The sequence below is a fragment of the Sciurus carolinensis genome, chromosome 10, assembly GCF_902686445.1.
Source record: "Sciurus carolinensis chromosome 10, mSciCar1.2, whole genome shotgun sequence".
NCBI classification, from domain to species: domain Eukaryota; kingdom Metazoa; phylum Chordata; class Mammalia; order Rodentia; family Sciuridae; genus Sciurus; species Sciurus carolinensis.
In genome coordinates this window covers 99,279,229-99,302,245 of record NC_062222.1, presented here as the reverse complement: position 1 = coordinate 99,302,245, position 23,017 = coordinate 99,279,229, and the positions used below count along the sequence as shown (strand labels likewise).

General features: G+C 32.9%; 1 protein-coding gene across 22 annotated transcripts in view; it reads left to right on the top strand.

The window, feature by feature from the left end:
* Fip1l1 (factor interacting with PAPOLA and CPSF1) overlaps nt 1-23,017 on the top strand; it is a 70,186-nt gene that overhangs the window by 10,230 nt on the left and 36,939 nt on the right. For 6 of the 22 annotated variants that reach the window (XM_047567440.1, XM_047567442.1, XM_047567421.1 and 3 more), the window contains 6 exons: nt 1,115-1,179; nt 1,887-1,994; nt 2,377-2,507; nt 2,797-2,865; nt 8,645-8,754; nt 14,930-15,037. In XM_047567440.1, coding sequence (XP_047423396.1) covers nt 1,115-1,179; nt 1,887-1,994; nt 2,377-2,507; nt 2,797-2,865; nt 8,645-8,754; nt 14,930-15,037 — 591 coding nt within the window. The remainder of the gene's footprint in view (nt 1-1,114; nt 1,180-1,886; nt 1,995-2,376; nt 2,508-2,796; nt 2,866-8,644; nt 8,755-14,929; nt 15,038-23,017) is intronic. The other 16 variants (XM_047567444.1, XM_047567441.1, XM_047567433.1 and 13 more) reach the window with 3 other exon arrangements.

Genomic DNA, 23,017 nt, shown 5'->3' with positions numbered 1-23,017 from the left:
CAAAACTTGTATTTGAACATGGGTTAGTCTGACTTGTTGTTTTACCACATGTATTAGGCTACATTTTAAAAAGTGCTGTTCAATAATTTTTTTGAAATGTATGTATTCATATAACCACAGCCTAGATCAACATATGAAATGTTACGAGTATGCCAGAAATTTTCCCCTTGTTCCATTTCAATTGTTAACTATATACCACCAACAGATACTTTTTTGGTACCAGGGAGTGAACTCAAGGGTTCTTAACCACTAAGCCACACCCCAGCCCTTTTTATTTATTTTTTGGGGATGGTGTACCAGAGATTGATCTCAGGGGCACTCAACCACTGAGCCACGGCACCAGCCCTATTTTGTATTTTACGTAGAGACAGGGTCTCACTGAATTGCTTAGTGCCTCACTTTTGCTGAGGCTGGCTTTGAATTCAGGATCCTCCTTTAATCCTCCTATCTCAGCCTCCTGAGCCTCTGGAATTATAGGCATGTGCCACCATGCCTGGCCATACTCATTTTTAAATTTCATATAAATACATTTTTTAAAAAATATTTTTTAGTTGTCAGTGATCCTTTATTTATATGTGGTGCTGAGAATCAAACCCCCTGCCTCACACATGCCAGGCAAGCATTCTACAGCTGAGCCACAACCTCAACCCAAATGCATTCATTTTTATGAACAAAATACATAGGCATTTGAAAGAGGTTTTGTCAGTAGCGTAAAATGTGGGAAGCACTAAAGACCACTGGGTTTAGGAACAAGGTGGAAAAATTTTAGTCTAGCAGGATTGCTATATGTTGAATAAGTAGGAGGCAAGAGAGTGAAACAAAGACATATAAACTATTCTTTCTTCCCAGCCAAATTTCTGGTAAAGTTTGCAACAATGGGATGTCGACTTAGTGTTAGGGAAACTTTAGAGATGGAAACAGATCAAATTTGTACAACATAGTTGTCTTTTATCTTTTGTTAAGCAGGTGACAGAATTTTTATATTAGTGTGGAGTGTTTTCTAAAACGTGTGAGTCAGTTTCAGTCTATTTACTATGTGGGTACATAACATTAAATATCTTATTGGTTTGTGTACTTTCTCAGTATAATATTTATTTATTTATTTATTTTTTAGGAGTTATGGTACAGCACCTGTAAATCTTAATATCAAGACAGGGGGAAGAGTTTATGGAACTACAGGTAAAATTTTTATTTGCAGTTGCATCAATAGGAAAAAAGGCTCATATCTTAAATAGGTCATAAGTAGATTTTAATAGCTCTCTTTTTTAAAAAAAATTTTTTTCTTAAGTTGTCTTTTTTCTTTAGTTGATCTTTTATTTTACTTATATGTGGTGCTGAGAATTGAACCCAGGGCCTCACACATGTGAGGCAAGTGCTGTGCCACTGAGTCACAACCCCAGCCACTGTAATAGTTCTTTTAATGAACAGTGTTTAACTATGTTTCACAGACATTTGCAAACTTTTTCTGTAAAGGGCCAGATAGCAAACATTTTAGGCTGTTCTAACCATATAGTTTGCATTTATTTTTTCTTTGATTTATTTTACAGGCTTTAGCAAAAGTAAAACTTTTCTTCACTCCTAGGCTATTCAAAAGCAGTGATTTCAAAATGGACATTTATGTTATGTTACTTCCTATTGTCGTAGTAATCCCTTATAAGTAATATGTCCCTAATCTTTCCATTCAGTTAATTGTATAGTTACACCATAGAGCTTGAGGTCCTCTACTTTTATTTATGGTGAACATTATTCTAATGTTTGTTTGGAACCTTCACCAGTTTTTTTGTGCCAAGAGTACAGAAAGGTGTCAGTGTTTTCTCTTGGTCTGTGGTATCTCCCACCTTCTTGGTAATGTAGTTCCTTTACCATTTTGTCTTTCTGTGAAATAGGAACAAAGGTCAAAGGGGTAGACCTTGATGCACCTGGAAGCATTAATGGAGTTCCACTCTTGGAGGTAGATTTGGATTCTTTTGAAGATAAACCATGGCGGAAACCTGGTAAGATTATTGTGGATTATATAAATTTCAAAAAATTTATAGTTTGATGTTATCAGAAACATATTTTTGAGCATCAACTTAGGTTATTTTTCTTTCAAGGTAATTTTTTTGTCTTAAGCAAATGATGAGTAATAAGGACTTGTATTATTAAATCTTTCTGTGGTCCTGAATAACTAAATGTTGACTTGCATAATTATTATAGTGCCATTTCTAAAGGAAATAATTTTGATCAAAATGTTCTGTAGTTCTTGTTTTGTGGCAGTAATTGTGAGAACTAATATAATTAGAAGGGGTGGTACTTTTATGTTTTAGTAGTTCATTGTATTTTTGATGCTGTATAGCATTTAAATATTTGCATACTAAAAGTACATATTGTCTTTAGGTGCTGATCTTTCTGATTACTTTAATTATGGGTTCAATGAAGATACTTGGAAAGCTTACTGTGAAAAACAAAAGAGGATACGAATGGGACTTGAAGTTATACCAGTTACTTCTACTACAAATAAAATTACGGTAATTAGTAAATATTCCAGAATATGCCTGCCTGTTTTTACTGGCCCACTTTTACTCCCCAAATAAGTCACGTTTTCCCTATAAAGGTGGTTAAATGTTACATGATAATTTAAAATTTTCATTCTTTTCACTGTTTGTTTTTTTCTCTTCCTTTTCAGAGTTTCTTAATAATGATTATTTTATGTTCTTAGTTTCAAGTCACAAATGAGCCACAGCTAGTTTGTCTTTATATGGCCTATCAATTAAAACTTGTGTGGTATCTTAATGGGGAATATGTTATTTAACTTAGGCCGAAGACTGTACTATGGAAGTTACACCAGGTGCAGAGATCCAAGATGGCAGATTCAATCTTTTTAAGGTGAATTTTAGTAAATTATCCTTGGTTGCTCTCATTTTTTGTTCTTGAGTCTGCTCCATACCACTACTGAAGGGTCAGATTTAAAGTAGAAATAGCTATCTTTTTTCCCAAACCTTCAGCTTCCTGGTGACTTACAAATTTGCTGATTGTTTTATCTCCACTTTTGCAAGCATGTGAATTTTTAGCCTATCATACTAACAAATGCCGAGTTAAACTATTCTTTGCTATATGTTGTGGTTTTATTTTGAGTACAGCACGTTTATTTGTAGGAGATAAAAGTTGATGATTACAGTTTAAGCTGTCATTGTAGCTTATGCTCTAATTTTTATCAGCAGAATTGGAAGCTTATTTTTTCTAATTTTCTTTAAAAAAAAAAAAAAGGTAAGAATGGTGGTATGTTTTCTATCTGTATGACACTGAAATCAGTGTAATGTCTCTTGTACATCAAAATGTTTTCAAGAATTTTACACATTTTCTGAGAGTCTCTAAGACCCCACATTGCTCTGATTTTTAAAATTAACACTTACAAGGAGTTAAAGTAACACTTATGTGAGGAACTTGAAGGTTGATATTACCACTTTAGGTATCAAGTCTGACTTCTGGCTTCTCCATGCCATGGTATGATCATACACCCAGTTTAAAAGTTAATATATTTTCATACTTGAAATTTGGTTGGGTAGTCTTCTCTTTCTTTCCCTTAATATTTGATTCTTACATTGAGTGACAGTGGGATGAAGATTGGGAGTGACTTTTAGACTGGGAAAAATACTCATGGAACTTTTGTGGTCTGCATATGTGGAACTCTGCCCCTTTTGGGACTGCAGCCCTGTCCACCAAAATACTGCCTTATGCAATACATGTGCTATACCCGCAGATGTAGCCGCTCTGCTGGACACAGTTCTGTATAGAGAATTAAATTTTAAATTTACATCCTACTATGGGTAAGTATTTAGTTCTTGTTCTGTTGTAAATATTTTGAAAGTACTTGATAAGGTCTTCCATATTTTAAAGGGTCATCAGGTTCTTTTTGGTGACATTGTCTACTTAGGCGTTGAGTATTTTGTTGTACTTGATTATGATGATGAAATAGAAAAGTTGTCTTAACTCATTTGTTTGCAGTGGTGTTTTTTTTTTATTCTAACAGAAATGAGACTTGTAATAAACTCAGCTTCTGTGTACTTTTTCATTTTCTTTTACAGTAGACTTTTAAAAACAGTAAAAACTCAGGGGTTGGCTCTTACGGATGGTAACCTGCTGTTATATTTTTAACAGGATATGTTTGTGTTTATGATTTTTTTTTTTTTAATTCTGAGTAGTATGTTTTCTTTAAGTTGGTTTTTGATGTTATTTTTGGCTTCTGACTTGGACTTTTCTCAGATGTTTATTGATTGTTGGCCATTCACTTCAGAGTGGGCTACTAAAAGTTGATTGAAAGTTCCTATAGGATTAAGCTTTTTTCACATTAGTATCTTTAGGTTGTTTGCTTTTTCCCCCTTCTTTTTGTGGTAATAAGATTTTTTAAAGAAGGCATTCTAGTATTGTGCCTAGAGGGTATATGCCTGGCTGATTCAAATCTTGTGGGAACTGAAGTTTTCAGTTTCTGAACCTTTTGGGGTCTGCCATATCTGATCAATATGTCTTTGCTTTCTCTTAGCAACTCAGGATTCAGCTTTCTGTTCTGTTCAGTTAGTTACTATTTCCCTCATCTGTTTTCAAAGTTTTAAATGTCATTGCTCTCCCAAATTTTTTGTTCTTGTGAATTGAAACAATATTGTGATCATTTATGACTTTGCCCTTTTCCTTTATTCACCCTACCTTATTTGGTAAATGTTTTGCTAGGTTATTAAAATTTTTTGATAGTTATAATTTTGAATAGTTATATAATCATTTAAGTATACCACTATTTTCTTAAGTCTCTTCTTTTAAATATTGTTCACATTAAACTTTTATAAATGCTGCTGTGATGGACTGATGAAAAATTCAAAAAACAATTCCCAAACTGTTGATACTTGGGTAGCATCATTTGACTGAATATTTAACTTTTCTAGTTCATAGATTTTAATTGTTTTGTTTATATTTCAAGATCTGGTATGGATTTGTTTTTAGAAAAACAGTCATAGTGCATTTTAAACTATTAGGTCATATGAAATAATAATTTCATTATATTCTGGTTAGACATGTTTTGAGTCTGTGTAATCCTGAGTGGTGGGTCTGAAGATTAATAAGTGGATAATGATAATTCAGTTTGATGAGAAAGTTTGCTAAAATGTGAGGATTTTCAGAATTGTATCATATGATGAGTATATTATGAAGAAATTAAGGATAAAAGAAAAGTTAGGAAGCATAAGAAATTTTTGTTTTAAAAAATCTGCCCTGCCTGACGTCCTATCTTTCTCGCCTATTATAATTTTTTTTTCTGTGCTGCCCTCCATTTTTCTCTCTTGTACCCTCTCCCACCTCTCTTTCTCAGCCTTCTCTCAATGGGGTCATAATAGACATAGGTGCCATTGTCTTGTAGTTTATCTGTCTTAATGGGAAAAATAATAATACCAAAGATTATATACATTTGTGTGTGTGTGTGTGTGCGCGCGCGCGCGCGCGCACGCACTCACTCACGCACACACATGTGATGCATGTGCTTGAATTGGACTCAGGGAAACTACCACTGACCTACATCCCTGGTGCTCCTCCTCCTCTTTTTTCTTTTTTTTTTTTGAGCCCCGGTCTGAGTAAGTTGCTCAGGCTGGTCTTGAACTTGTGATCTCCTGCCTCAGCCAAAATTACTTTGGTTATAAACTCCATGTCTTTTGAAGGATTTAGAAGAAGTGACATTTAAGCTAAGTTCCAAAGTCAGATATTTATTGAGTTGTTATTGCATACCAGATATTGGTCTCTAGGTACTTAAGATACACATTTGTTATACATAGCCCATGTCTTCAGAGATCCTGTAAACTGGCAACAGACAGTAATCATAAAATAAGATACTTTCAGGTAATGATACCAGTGAGAAATTCTATGGGAAAAAGTGATAGAGATTGGGAATGGTGAGGGAAGGCCACTCTAATGAGCAAATTTGAATGACAGTAGTCCTCCCATATCTGCAGGAATATGCTACAAGACTTCTTGGATCCTTTGATAAAGTTTCCTATTCATACCCTTGATAAAATTTAATGTATTAATTAGGCAGAGCCAGACAATAATAAAATAGAACAATTATAACAATATATTGTGATAAAAATTATGTGAATGACCTCTCAAAATATCTCACTGTACTGTATATCTTAGTAACTTCAGCATACTTGTATTTTCTTTCCTTACTAAATCTAGAACATTTACTTTTTTATTTAACGGAAGCATATTACAGCTTCTCTTTGCATATCCAACTTGCCAGCATCACTACTCTTGCTCTTAGGGACTATTATTGAGTAAAGTAAACATTAGGAACATGAGAAGTGTGATACCACCACAGTTGATCCAGTGTTCCAGATAGGTAAATTGTTAATATACAAGTAGCATAGACAGTGTGGATGTACTGGACAAAGGGATATTCATATCCTAGATAGGATGAAGTTAGAATGTTCAGGATTTTATCTACTGTCATTGCATAGTTTACAAATTATTTAATTTTGGAATTTTTTATTTAATATTTTTGGACTGCTTTTAACCAGTGGTAAATGAAAATACAGAAAGTGAAACCATAGATAAGGGATTGGGAAACTGCTGTTCTTGATTAGAAGGAGAAAGTCATGAGTTCTGTAGAGAGGGCATTCCAAACAGAAGGAACATCTAGTGTAAAAACCCTTACAGAGTAGTAACTTATATGAAAAAGGACTATGCCCATTATCAGTGGGCATAGTAAAGATGATTTGGGGAAGAATAGAGGAAAACAATGTCAGAGTAGTAGACAGGGCCCTTACTATGTAGTCCTTGTAGGCTGCCAGGTCTTTGATCCCCCCCACCCCCCACTTGCGATAGGAAGCTTGGGCAATTTGGGGCAGTGAAGAGACAGGAGTTGACTTAAACTTGAATTTTAATTGCTTTGGCTGTATATGGAGGATGGATTTTAGAGAGGTAAAAGTGGAGAGAGAATTTCATTTAGCAGAATGACTGAGATTGTATTGGTGGGTTGACTTGGGTTTTAGGAGGAGTCTTTATAATAAATGGTGGGATTTTGTATATGTTTGAAAGGTAAAGTTGACATATTATATGCTGACATCGTTAATACTTAGTGGTGTTTTGTTTTCCTTGAGAAATTTAGTACACATTAGAAACATTTATTTATATGAGGAAGACTCAGAGAGGATCAGATAGGGGAAAATCAAAAGTTCTTTGACCAAGCATCTTCAAGATGTCAATTAGACAAGTAAGATGTTGGATATAAATTATTGTGTTCATTGGGAACATAATGTCAAGTCTGAGTATTCCTGATGTCCCTAGACAGAGCATTGTTATATTTTTAATGTTCCCATAGCATCTTTTTCCTATATTTTTCATAGCATTTATCGTATTACATATTTCTAGGTCTTTTTGTCCCTGAGGTTTGAGATACTATTGTATCTCTCTCTGATGTCTCAGCTTCTGGTACATAGTAGATACTTGGTGGTTAGTAAGTGGTGAATGAATTATGTTTAGTTTTCCAGTCACCAAAACCTGTCAGTTTTACCTGTCTCTATCAAATGTATTTCAGTTGTTCTGCCTCCATTGCCTTAGTGCTGATCCTTATCGCCTTAGGATCAGTGCATTTTAAATAGATGTGCTGGGCACTAACTAATATAATTAATAAGTGGTCTAACTGTAATGGCTTAAAAACAAGGTTTTTTTTTTTTTTCACATAATTAATGACTTCTGGAATCAAATGAATTGTTCAAATATAGTAGAGTCAAATATCTGAGATTCTCTTGGCCTTTACCTTTGGGAAAGGAGAGCGATGCTGAATTTAGATAGAATAAGGACCATAGAATGGGCCTAAAATATAGTGTGATGTTACTTAAGTGCAGGACAACTTTGTTTAAATTATCAATTTAATGATGATTTTAAGATAGAAGTTGAGATAAAAGCAAAAGAGCATAAACATCAGTCTAGAGGAGTATGACTAGAATGTATTCAGAGGATCTGATAGGAGCAGAAAACAGGAGTAGACAAATCTTTGACAAATAATAGATTACATGAACACTTGGTTTGGAAATTAGTATAGAGATTGAAGAGTTATGAAGGAGACAGAAAATTGACATTAAGCTTTTAGATCTACAGAACTGGCAGATGGTGGTACTGATAATGGTGATGGGAAAATGGGAGAAATGGTATGGATTAGGGGCAGAGTATTTGTATTCATGTTGCAGTGAGTTTAAATAGAAAATGGGCAGAATGGCTAAAATGACCAAAATTGTTTTAGATGAGGGGAGTGAACACAGATGGAAAAACTTCTTTAAGACCTTTCTTGAACTCTGACAGATGGAGTCATAACTGAGTATTTTGGACTCATCTGTATAGATCAGAAACAATTTGTCAAAGTTCCAAGAGTTTTAATTTATTGAGCATCTAAGTGACAAAGTTAACATTTTAGTAGTTGTAACATTTTGATCCCATAATCCATCTTGATGCCTTTCACCTAAGACTAATTTAAAATAAGTTAATATTAATAAGAATTTAGCCATAAATAATTTTTTATATATAACTTCAAATAAAATGTATGAACTTATTTAACATCTTATTTTTCATATTAAATAAACAAGCTAATGTTCTTGATTTTTTTTTTTTTTTTTTTTTTTTTTTTTTAAAGGTACAGCAGGGCAGAACTGGAAATTCAGAGAAAGAAACAGCACTTCCATCTACAAAAGCTGAGTTTACTTCTCCTCCGTCTTTGTTCAAGACTGGACTCCCACCAAGCAGGTTAGTAAGACAGTTGTAACTCAATTATTTTAAGGCATTGGTGTCTTTTATATTGTATTTGTGCTGTAGTAAGTATGAAGTTAATTTCCCAGTGTTCTACCAACAAAAACTAAAACTTTGTACTTTTGTACAAAATGAATTCTTTGTGAAAATGTAGTCTGGGTGCTGTTGCATCTGGAAGAAGAAGAAAGAAACCCTGGGTAAGCAAGGAATGAAGCACAGTATGTAGTTATATGAAGATGGTAATCTTATACTCATTAAAAGTGGTAACGATCTTGCTGTTGTCTGTGCATACTATTCTTTAAGATTTATTTGACTTCCTACATCTAAGTGTTTTGCTGATCTTAGTAAAAGAGGTGGTAGTAATGTCAGTCTGAACAATCTTTCAAATTAAAACCATTTTTTCTTTTGATTTTATGTGGTAATACCTAATTTTGTGTTCACAAAGTACTAGATCTAACAGGCAAACATGCTGGAAAATGTCCTTTTTTACTCAGTTGTGATAAATGCTTATCTGTTTCCCCATTACAAGGAAAAGGGCAAAGGATAGGCTAAGTCTTTAGAAGTTTGATGATGACGGTAGTTTAATCTTGGGTTAGATAAAAAGTGACTGAAGTCTGATCCTGAAACAGGTGAACCCTGCAATTTCTAGTTCTCAGCCAAGTTATGTACCTATTGCGTTACTTGTTTAAATTTATTTTGTACAGTATTGTTTTTATTCTATAATTTTTTATTGTCATATATTATACTTCATAATATATCAGTACAGGAAGAAACCTTGTAGGAGCATATAGTTTAACCCTTAGGTAAAGATTCTTGATTTTAGCCAAAATTAGTTGTCAGAAAGTGAACCAAGATTTTTTATCAGTTGCCTTAGACACATCCGATTGTGATTATAAACTAAATGCAATCTCATAAAATGATAAGAACTTGGGATATTGATTTTTTTAATACATAGTATTCCTTTTTTTAAGGGATCAACTATTATTCATTGAGTTTATGATGTTTTGTAGTATAGTTAAAGAGCTTGGAATTGGAATTACACTTCAAGAGTAATTACACTTCTGGCTCTGAAACTTAATAGTTGTGTGTCTTTGGGTAAGCTCCCTTATTGTGTTAGGCTTGAATTTCTTAATCTCCAAAATATAGTAATAGCACTTCCCTCACCGTATAGTTGTATATGTTTAATGGATTCATTTATGTAAAGTATTTCAGAATAGTGGTCGGTATGTAGATGATACTCTGTTGATGTGTGCTGCATAATTAAACTATTTAAAAACCAGTATCAGGTTTTCTGTATATTGCTTTTTGTTTGTTGTTTAACTTTGGGTCAGATTATATATGACCTTGTCCTATTATAAGAACTTTAGCTTTTCCTATCATTGAAATAAATGGGGAGCCATTGTCAAATTTTGAATGGAGCAATAAGATAATCTGATTTAGGTATTAAGTCTCAGTTGAGTTGCTTTACTTTGAACATCCTATAGAGTGATTAAGAGAGGAAATGGTCCAATTGGGAAGTTATAGCAATTATCTAAGTATGAGAGAGTGATGATTTGGACTAACATGATAGTGGTGGAGATGGTGAGAAGTGATCACATACTGGATATATTTCAAAAGGTACACCAGTAACCTATCTTGTTGGATTTAGTATAGATCTTAGAGAAAAAGAAGTCAAGCATGAATACAGGGTTTTTGCTGTACTTAACGCAAGTGGAATGATGGAGTCATAGTTACTGAAACAGAAAAGATTACAGGAGGAATGACTTCAGAAGGGGAAGACTTTAAGAGTTCAGTTTAGGGCGTAATAAAATTGAGATGCCTATTCAGCATACAAATGGAAATCTGAGTGGGATTTTGGAAATGTGGATCTGGAGTACAGGGGAAGAGTATTGGCTAGAGATACCAATTTGAGATGAACGCTGTTTAGTATTAAATGAAGCTGTGAAATGGAATTAGACTATAAAAGAATTATCAATAGAGAGTAAGAGAACAGAGCCTTGAGGTATTCCTTGCAGGTCAGAAGAATTAGGGAAGTCAGCAAGAAGAGACAAGGAGGATTGACTAGTGAAGTATAAGAAAACCCATTGTATGTCTTAAGGGTGTGTTTTAAAAAGGAAGGATCAACTACCAAACATTAATTATTGATTGGTCAAGAAGATGAAGATTGAGAATAACTATTAAATTTTCAAATGTGAAGGCCATTGGTGATCCTGTCTGGGATCCTTTCAGTGATGTAAAGATTAAAGACTAGAATGGGTTTAAGAAAGAATGGGAGGAGGGGAGTTAGAAAAAAAAAAATTCTGAAAAAATTTTCAAGACTAATTTTTTGGTGGGGGCCAGGGCCAAGAACAGTATCTGGAGGGAGGTGTGGAGTCAGGAGGTTTTTTCATGGTGAAAGAAATTGAAGCATTTTGTACACTTAGGGTTAAGTTACTAGAGGAGAAATTGATGATGCAACAAGCGAGAAGCGGGCAGTTGTTGTAAAACAGTGTCCTTAATAAGACCAGAGGGGATAGGATGTAACATTGACATGCTGAGGTTATCCTTAAAGGAGGAACGTGGACAATGCACAATTCAGTCATAGTAACAGGAGAGAATGTAGGCTCAGGGGCCTGGTGTATGTAGGTAGGTGGATAATGGAAATGGGAAGTTTTTCTCTCATCCTTTTCAAGTATGTGTTGAAGAGTACCTAGAGTTTTTAACAAGAGTGTAGATTATACCGGGTAAACGTGTACTGAATAGAGATGGAGACAGTAAGGACATATGGATAAGAAGAGATGGGAGAAAACAAATGGGCAAGGAACAATAATAACTAGGTAAAGGAAGAATGGAAAAATTAGCGGACCCATCCCTACTAAAGAAAAGATGAATAATTATCTCTGCAACCCTTAGTAACAAAAAATACCTAGCATGTGAATGCTGTTACTTTTGCGTATAAAGGACACGACTTACTAGGAAAAATTGTTCACTGGATTCATCTTCATTTGACCAAAAGGATACTTCTTAGTCAGTGTGAAATTATGAAAAATTATGGATTTTTAAAAAAATTAATATAATTTTCATTCATTTTATTTGGGGAGATTGGGTAAAATCTCTGGAAGTAAAATTTTATTGACTTTAGGGAGAAGAGAATAACATCATGTATTAAAATATAATAGAGGCTACAAAATAGGTATTTGAGTAATGAGCTATTCTATTGATGTAATCACTATATTTCCATTGCTAAAATCTTAGATTGTCTTATGGATTTACAGATGTTTGTATGTTTGCACAGAACCTTTTTAAAGAACATTTTTTGTACCTCACTTGAAGAAGACTGAGGTTCTAATTTCCTATACTGCCCAGCAAATTGTTACACTTAAAATGGTAGTATTTACTATATCAGAAATTCTGCTTCATCTTTAAAAGGTTTTTTATTATTTACCTTTTTTGAAGTACATACATACAGAAAAGAGACATTATCAATTTACAGCTTGATAAGTTTTAACAAACTGAACATACCCATGAAAATCATTACATGGATTGATAAATGGAACATTACCATTCTCCTAAAATTCCCATTTTGCCTACTTCATTTGTTGTTTTTATTTTCTTAATGTTTGATTTTGACAAAAATTCAGACTTCCAAAGAGTTGGAAGAAACATAACAAAAAATTTCCATATGTACTAACATGTTGTACATTATTTGCGCTATAACTTCTCAGAAACATTTTTCTTTCTGAACAATTTGCATGTTAATTGTTACCTTTATTTCCCTCTACCCTTAAATATTTTGCTGTTTTTCTTAAGAGCAAGGACATTGTTACATAAATCATAGGGCACAGTTATCAAAATGAGAAAAATCTAATAATAATTTTATCGATATAGGTTGTAAGTTTTACCAATTATTCCACTAAATCCTTTATTGCAGTTCTTTTCTTTCCTTCTGGATTTAGCCTGGGATCATTCATTATATTTAATTCTTTTGACTCTATTTACAAATCTGGAAAATCTGCTCAGCCTTTCATTGTATATATTGTGGCATTGAATTTTAGAAGAGTACAATTCAGTTGATTTGCAGATGATCCTTCAGTCTGAGTTTGCCTAATGTTTCCTCATTATTAGATTTAGGCTTTGCTTTTGGCACAGTAGTAATATGTAAGTGAGGTTCTGTCCTCAGTGCATCACCTGGAGATACATGATATTACTTTGTCCCATTATTTTATTAGTGATAATAACTATTCACTTACCTTGTGGGTGGCATCCTTCAGATTTCTGCACTGCAAAGTTGATGTTTCCCCCTTTGTACTTAATAATTTTGTGGGGAAACTAGGTGTAAATACCTCATTCTTTTACAAACTTCCCAAGAATTTTGGCATCCATCAATGGGTTTTACTTAAGTTACTACTATATTGACTGCGAAATAGTGGTTACAAATGATTATCTAACTGTATTTCTCTTCATATTTATTAGTTGGAATTCTACTTTGAAAATGAGGTTTCTCATCTACCTCACTTATTATCGCTTAGATTTATTAATTCTTATGTGTGATAGAGAATGTATGTGTGGTTTATAAATAGGGCTTATTTGTGTATGTGGTGTATAAAGCATATGAATGATTTATATGTACTCTAATTCATTTTGATGGTCAAATTGTACCAAACTAGGTCAGTGGGAGCTCTCTGCAAATCGGCTTCTGTAACTTTTTGACGTGTTACTATCTTCTCTTTTTTTTAAATTCTTTATTATTTGGCATTACCAAGTTATTCCAGGCATATCTTGTACTCTCCCTGCTTTTTCCCAAGAAGCAGCCCTTTCTTGAAGGCACTCTGGTACCTCTTAGTGGGAAATGGTAATTAAAAAATAAGATCAGAGTGCCAGCTATGTTCATTGTACTGGAGTATCATTATTTCCAGGCCTTTTCAGCACCCAGAGGGAAAAAAATTTCAATATGGAATTGTCATATATATGTTCTTTTTGCAAGAGTTTAATCTCAAAATTATGTTTCTTTTACATTCAGTTCAACACCACAGTTCCTAATTCCCTTCTCTTCATTATACCTTGTTACATCTTCTTTTTCTCATGGAGAGAACTTAATTCTCAAAAGCTTTATAAATACTTATTTGATTGATCTTCAAATACACATAAAATGGATTCAGAACCTCTACACTTACATTACAAAAAGCAAACCCAATAAATAGAGTTCAAGATTTGTTTGCATTTCCTTTTTTTTTTTTTAATTTTAGATTAAAGGTGCATAGTCAAAATATTGTGTTCAAAAGTTTCCTTCAGTGGTTATTTAAAATATAATTTGTTTCATTATATCCGTTTTCACTTTTAGCACTTCTTTTTTCCCATGGCTACTGATGATAATTTTATTTTTTGCTTGTGTTAAATATTAAAAACTGTTTCAAAGGCAAGGGTATCCAAAGGTATATAAATACTTGGTCATTCTTGTTTTATTCTTGTGAGATTTCATTTCATTTTGTTTCTGATTTGTTTTTCCTGTGTCTTTTTTTGCATAGAAAAGTAGATATATAAGTATATATATTTTTCTGGTTTCTTTGCATGAGCATTTTATTAATCTCTTAAAGGATTATCAAGAGTGTAAATAGCTAAACTTTTTATGGGTTATGTCACTGGGGCTAAAATTAACTTTGGAATTTTACTTTGAAATGGAATTTTAATAGAATATATGTAGTGTATAGGTTTTTATGAAAATAATTACAGTGTTATTCTTAACTGATTCCACTAACAATACCTATATCTGTTACTGAAAAATGTAGGGAAAAGAAATACCAAAATTTTGAATAAGATTTTGTGAAACTGCAGAAATTAATGTTATTAATTCATAGTCACAGAAATTTATTTCTTGATAATGTATTTTAACCTGAACTAAGTGCTTGGTACTTTTTATATTTCTACATTTTGACATCATACTATGTTGAATATTTCTAAAAATATTCTAAAGTTTATAATATATTGATAACACATCTGTATTTAAATGTCACTAATCTTAGTACCACACAGGTATATTATATGACTTGAAAAGAATGATACTATAGGAACATGTTAAAGAACTTGAGAAAAAGCATGTCAAGGGGGAAAAGGAAAAAAGAAAAAGAAAAAACAGAACAAGGGGGGTCAGAGACAACAATATATAAGAAAAAACATAGAAAATTTATCTCACCAGAAACAGCACCTCTTCTCAGTCTCAGACAAGTACTGCCTCCAGAAAAGCCAATTCAAGCGTTGGGAAGTGGCAGGATCGATATGGGAGGGCCGAATCACCTGATCTAAGGTAAGGCTATTTTTAAACATTGGATACTCCCTGATGTTTAGATCATCAGTGTTGTTTTGTCTCATTAGTAAGATAACAAATTTTGATTAGTCTGTACCACATTTTTACCCCCTATATTATGTTCTTTCAGAGTATAGTTAAGAGTTTTTCACTTACCTTATTAATGAAGACCTAGCATGTGTCTTGCCACTCATTCTTCTGGCTTTTTATAATACGTAATAAATTGCATTAAATCACATTAATGGGTGGTCAGTAAATATTTTTCTTTCCCCCTTGCTGCAGGTTATCTCTTCTTTTTCATATCATGTCCTATTAAAACATTCCCAGGTGTTTTTTACTACCTATAGAATAAAATCTAACCTTTGTGACAGTATTTAGGACCTGTAAAATTTGACTGTACTTAATTTTTTCAATCTTTTTACCAAACAATAGTGTATAAACCTGTTATTCCAGTAAGTGGGTCTATCATCTGTCCTGGCATGTACTATTTCCCTTATTGTTACGCTTTGACTCATGGTTTACTTCCACAGAATTTTGGTTTGTTTTCTAAATTTTATAGTTATAAAACATACAAGCTTAGCAGAAATTATCATTTCTCTAGGCATGTAAAATAAAATAACTTTATTCCTAAGGAATATAATGAGAAGCAACTGTTAGGATGTGAAAATGCATTGCCAATAGTAATCGGTCTGAGAGATTATGCTTCAATGCCTGACCTGAAAATAAAGACCAAGATGGCTTCCAACTGTAATCTTAGAAGTTTTAAATAACTGTTGTATTGTAAGGGTAATTTTACTGTTTTGTTTTTGTTACAGAATTTTAGACTTTACTCCTATACAGCTTGTTTTTTAGAGTACTTTAAAAACTTATAAATATATATCTTATGATGATGCCTTTGATCATAATACCTTAAAAAAAGCAAAAGGAAGAAACATTGTCAAAATCTGATTTCTTAAATTTTTTTTTCTATGGAGTCTTAATTATAAATTCCCCATGAGTTATAAGAATTTCTAGTCAGTTTACTTTAATAGAATTTCTTGTTAGGATAGAATAAACTTAGATATTGTCAAAATAGATACTCCTCTCAGTAAAAAAAATTTTGACACTATAAAGAATATTCAAACTATAATAACTAATACAGAAAAAAATGTGTTATCTGTATTTTCAGATTAGTGTTGCTTTAGCAGGTTACAGAATGAAAGTTTATCTTATTTTAAGAGTATTCATGACTGTCTCATATGTGTTGTATACTATAACTTTATCTGTCACTAAAATTCTACTTGAGAAATTTCAAGAGCTATCTTGAGTAAAGAAAACTTTTAACAAATGTGGACTAAAATGCATGAACTTTTTCATACTTGATGTCTCTATGGAATCCAAAATTTTAATACACACTAATCATATAATTTCTCTATTACTAACCTGATTTAGTGCATGGAGAAATACTTGGAATTGTCTTTAAAGTGGTCAGTAACATGAACAACCTATTTAATAGATAGTAAGAATTTTAATTATAAATCCATTATTATGCTACTATTGATAAAGAGCCATCTTTGTATATAAAGATTAGCTAATTTTCTTAACTATCTCATGGCTAAGTTTTGGATTTAGATCTTAAGTATAGTTTTTATCTAACTCCCTTTGTGAATTAAATAGTTCCTGAAGTCTCTTATTTCTTCATTCCCATGTGTGTAAAATGGTGGGGGCTAGGCTATGTAATCTGGATTGCCTGCCTATTCCTATGGTCCTTAAATTCTTTTATTTTCTGGTTAGTCCCTGGTTTACAGTGGAATAGGAGAATTTGCCCTGATTCACAGGTAGTTAAACAACACAACCTGGGCTAGAATCCCTTCAGTGTAGGCAAGTTAATCTTTGTGGGCAGTATCATAGGAATACAGGACATTAGTTTTAAAAACTTGGTATTTGTTCGTTTTGCACCATTGTTTTAACATCTAAAATTCCTTTTATATCAATCATTTACTTAGAATTTTAAAAAAATTATTTTGCTTTTGATATAATACTTTATTTCTTGAAGTAAAATGGCTGGTTTATAGGGAGAATATTAGTTCTCCTACCTAAAAATAATGCATCTCAGTTCTTAAACTTTCCCTGTACTCCCTTCTTCCCCTAAAAATGATGCTTTGGAAACACAGAAAACTCTCCATTCTGCCATTCTGACTTGGTGATTATCTTGGGAAATATATGTAATAGGAAAGTGGACACTATTTTCATACTTTTGAAAATTCCAAAGATAAATTCCCTAGGTAAGAACTTATTTTCTCTCTTTAAACATTCATTGTGTGCATTTGTATGTAGAGTGTGTATACACACACACACCTACTGTTAAAATGGAAAACTAGATTCCAGCTCTTGTTTTTTTTCTGTTTTTTTTTTGGTACCACGGTTTGAACCCAGGGGGACTTAACCACTGAGCCACATGTCTGCCCCTTTTTAAAATATTTTAGTTGTAGATAGACATTATACCTTTATTTATTTTTTTGCAGTGCTGAGCTATGCCCCTAACTCCCTTTCTATTTTTTATATGAAAACAGGGTCTTCCTAAGTTGCTTAGGGTCTCGCCAAGTTGCTGAGGCTGGCCTTGAACTTGGCATCCTCCTGCCTTAGCCTCCAGAATTGCTGGGATTACAGGAGTGTGCCACCATGCCCAGCTCAGCTCTTGTATTTAATGTTTTTGAGAAGTGTGGACTTTGAGGCATTTTTTAAATCTGAAGGTTGAAATTCTTTTAATAAGCTACTATATTTGAAGCCTTGGACTTCTAGCCTCACACTAATAACTCTTAATTTGTAAAAGAATGTTTTTCAAACATTTCAAATGGTATTCTTTAAGCTAATTCTGTATAACAATGGCATATTATTGGTATAAGTTTGCTTCATAAATTCAAATTTGTAAGACTTAGGAAACCAATTAGTAAGAAGATTTGAAGCAGTTTTAGTAATCACAGAAAATTGGAATTCATATTATTCATTGATTGTTGGCTATCACCTACCCTAATATCCAGTTTATTTCTGAATTTCCATTTTATAGTACCCAATTCTTCTTCTTTTAGATAATGAGTTTCAGATTCTGGTTTTTGTTTTTTAAGTTTATGTTCTTATATCAGAATACTTTTTAACTGATTCAGATTCTTCAATGGAGATTACTAAAAATTGCTTTTAAATGTTGAATCACTAATATATTGAAACCTGCTTGTACCTTGTATAATAGAGAAGCACAGAACTTGTAATAAAACTGGATGTTTAATGCACATTATACCTAAAAATCACTTCTTCTGTTCATACATAGCTGCTTTTATGCGTTGATGAGACAGACCTTAGGGTACTTGAGCACTGTGCATGCTGCTATAATTTATAGCATGTAGGATTTTGTGTGATTGGATTGTGAAGGCCTTTGTTATTTTTTAAAAAGTTTCTTGGAGAGCTGTGATTTTTCACTGTCACTGATACATTTTAAAGCATGAATTTAAGCATAAATATTGCAGGTAAAACTTTATTGCAAGTTCTTTACAAAAATGAATAAACTTGATTGCATTAATGAACAGTTTTATGCCCTGCAGTGAGTCAGTTTGAGCATATTTCATCTTTAAGCATTCAAAGCCTTTAGTTGTAAATAGAGCTTAAAAAATAACTTAATTTTTCACAAATTCAGGCCCCAGAAAGTTAGTGTGGAAAATATTGTTTTCTGGAAGAAGGGGAAGGGCATACTAAGTTGGGAAAGTCGCAGTGGAGTTGGGTATATAGAAACTGAATCCTGTTGCTGTAACTTTAGTATGCAAAAGAGCCTTTTGGCACTTCATAAAAATGAAGTAAGTTGAATTTATGCCTCATTTGCAGTCTTTTTGTAAAGATTAAATAACTTCTAAGCTTGTGAAAGCACCTACTTTAAGGCTCATAAGATAAAGTTAGGCACCCAGTTAGTGTTGGTTCTGCTTGGTTCTCTGATTTTTTCTTTTTTCTATTTTGAAATGATTGTAAATTTTTTGTGTAAATTCATTTTGTAATTGGTTCTTTTTAGTTATAACATAAGAATTCATTTTGACATGATTATAAAAGTATGGAATATAATTTTCTCTAATTCAGTCCTCAGTACTTCCCCTTTTCCTTCCTTTCTCCTTTTCCCTCTTCCTTTTCCTCTACTGATTTTTTTGCTATTTACTTAATTTTTTTAAAATCAGTGTCTTTTGGATATACATAATTATGAAATTCACTGTGGTGTATTCATATATGTACATGGGAAAGTTAGGTCAGATTCATTCTGTTCTTCACTTGTCCTGTCTTTCCCCTCTTCTTCTCAATCCCCTTCCTCTACTGCACTAATCCTTCTTCCATTTTGATTGAATCCTCTCCCTGCTTTTCTTGTTTTGAACTAGCTTCCACATATCAGAGAAAATATTTGACCTATGACTTCCTAGGTCTGACTTTTTCACTTAGCATGATAATCTCCAGTTCATCCATTTCCTGGCAAATGCCATAATTTTATTCTTCTTTATGACTGAGTAATACTCATTGTGCATATATACCATGTTTTCTTTGTTCATTCATCTGTTGACGGTAACAGGCTGGTTCCATAGCTTGGCTATTGTGAATCTTGCTGCTATAAACATGGATGTGACTGTGTCCCTGTAGTATGCTGATTTTAGATCTTTTGGATATATACCAAATAGTGGGTACTGGGGATTGAACCTTGGGCATACTACCACTGAGCTACATTTTCAGCCCTTTTTAGTTTTTATTTTGAGATAGAGTCTCACTTAGTTGTCCAGGCTGTTGTGGAATTTTAGATCTCTGTCTTACCCTCCTGTGTTGCTGGTTTACAGGCATGTGCCACCATACCTGGTGATCTTGTTTTTATCCCAGGCTTTATCCATCTCTTTAAAACTGGTGCTTAGAAAAAATAAATTACACATCCTTAAGATAGTTTTGAATTCTGTGATTTGTTATTTGGAAGTATGTTATTTTTCTAGTTAGGATTTTTTTTTAATAAATCCATCTGAACACTAGAATATATTAAATTTTCTTTACAAATGTGTGCACTGTAGAGAAAATTGTACTTGTGAAAGCAGAACACAAGCACAGATATAGAAGCAATATTATGTCAGTTCACAAAAAAAGATAAGTATAAAATATGTAATGAGTTATGTCCTTAATTAATAGATCTTGATAGTATGGCTTTGTATTTATTGGGCAGGGCAGTAAAGCATTAAATATTAATTTTCAACAACTACTTTAAATTCCTTCAAGAGGAGAATCAAATATCTGTAGGTCTCTTCTTTGAACGTGCCCTTTATGTTGTAGTGTTCACTTTGGCTGTATGTTGAAATTACTTGGGAGACCTCAAAAAAAGTATTGATGCTTAGGCCCTGTTTTAAATGGTGTGGTGTGCACTCTGGGCATCAGGATTCTTTTTTTTTTTTTTTCCCCCTCCATATTTTATTGGTGCATTATAGTTGTACATAATGATCAGATTTGTTTTTACATATTTGTACTCACACACAATATAACAGTTTGGCCAGTATCACCCCTAGCACTTCCCCACCATCTATGCTTCCCACCCCTTGTATTTCCTCTACGAATCTCCCTTTGCTTTCCATTAGATCTGCCCCCTTTTTCTTGTCCTTTTTGTCTCTAACTTATGTATATCAGAAAACATAAGTTCCTTGACCTTCTGAGTTTGACTTTGCTTAGCATAATGGTTTCCGGTTCCATGCATTTTCCTACCAGTGACATCATTTCATTTTTCTTATGGCTGAATAAAACTTTTGTGTATATATACTACATTTTCTTTATCCATTTGTGTGTTGATGCTCACCTACGCTGGTTCTATAGTGTGTCTATTGTGAATTGTGCTGCTGTAAATAAACATGGGTATGCTTATATCACTACAGTATGACTTTAATTCTTTAGGATAAATACCAAGGAGTGATATAATTGGGTCTTATGGTGGCTCCGTGCCTAGTGTTTTGAGAAACCTCCATAATGATTTCCATAGTGGTTGTACTAATTTACAATTCCAACAGTGTAAAAAGCGTTCCTTTTTCTGCACGTCCTCTCAACATGTATTTCTATTCTTGATGACTTCCATTCTGATTGGTGTGAGATGGAAATCTCCATGTAGTATTAATTTGCATTATACTAATTGCTAATGATGTTGAACTTTTTTTCATATATTTGTTGGCCATTTGTATTTCTTCATTTGAGAAGTGTCTTTGTAATTCATTTGGGTATCAGGATTCTATGAATAATTCTGATGTACAGGCAAAATTGAGAATCATTTTAATGTAAAGTCTTTTTTTAATATTTTTTAGTTGTTGATGGACCTTTATTTATTTTTATTTATTTATTTGTATGTGGTGCTGAGAATCGAACTCAGTGCCTCACACATTCTAGGCAAGTGCTGTACCACTGAGCCATAACCCCTAGCTGGGCATAAACATTAAGATCAAATGCTGGCTAGGCATTTTGGATTTTGAAATAAAATGATAGATTAGCTATGATAAACTGGCATAGCATTTTATAACCTGTAGAATTGTTTATGGGCTTTTCACTTAATTTATATTCTCTGCTTTTTGAAAGTCTTTTGTTGGTAACCACTGTCAGGTGAATTATGCTGCAGAGTGATAAATATTATCTAAGCAGTGTGATATTTGTTTGCCCAGTAGAAATTCTATGTGTAAAAATATTTTCCCCACATCCTTCTTGACTCATACTTTTTCCTCCATCTAAAATATCCTTCCTTCTCATTGTCTGACTCCATCCTGTCTTTCAAAGCTCATTGCTTTCCTTAAAAAAGATGCTTAAAAAGATGTTATACCAATTTCTGTGCAAAACTGTACAGCCATCTCTTTAGATACATGATCTAATTTAGACATCATGCCAAATATATCTGTCTTTAACTTGGTGATATGAAATCACTACATTCTAGTTTTTTCCCTAGAGAATAGACCTCTGAACTGTCTGCCACCCAATTCTTATTAGAAATTCTACTATGAGAAAAATAGATTTCCATAGAATATGTGATTTATCCATTCTTTTAAGATAGTGATTCTGAACTTTTCCTTAAAGCAATAACCTGTTTGAAATTTTGCTGCAAATTGTGGTCTCTTGTTTGAAACTTACATGTATACACATGCATTTATTTAGGTTCAGGGTCTCTTGATCCTCATTAGAGAACATGTGTGCTAGTTAGGAACTTTTGCTCCCAAAAATATAATTAAATCTTAAATCAAGCCTGATCATTAAGAGGGATAAATACTCAGACCACATTGTTTTGCTTGCTTTTATTAACTTGTGTGTTGTTATGCTCTGCATAGCATTGAGGAACATTTTGAGAAATAGTTCTGAAATTCTTCGCTTTTGTTTTTTGTTGTAATATTGGAAACTTTGTCTTTATTTCAGAACTTTTTTAGAGCATGAGGTTACAATCCATTAGTGGGTTATGAAGTCAATTTGGAAGTTCCAACCAGTATTTACTGGTTTTATATTTATTTTGCTTTTTTCCTGTTATATGAAAGTGTTTGCATAATTAGATTAGATTTTTATGTTTTGTTTTTATCTTTATAGTATGCATCATTTTATGAAACTTTTGCTTTAGGTTTTATGTAATATGTTCTGAATTGCCACGCAAAATGTATTTTTTACTGTATTTTGTGATCAACAATGTTTAAAATCTTGCACTCTCATACTTTCTCTTCAATGGACTCAAAGACCAAAGTTTTTCTCCTTATTATCATCTATATGGGAATAATAATAGTTATTATGAGGAATAAATATATGTGCTCCTTCTAGAACAGTGCTTATCTGACACATAGCAAGTGCTTAATAAAGACTGCTATTGCCAGGAAAAGCAATCGTCAGAGGAAATGGTTTGTTTTTATCTTGTGTACATTAAAAACTTTTGTATAAATAATGTTCTTTGCTTTGACTGCTGAAAATAAGTAGCTCAGAAATCAAATTATGGCAAAA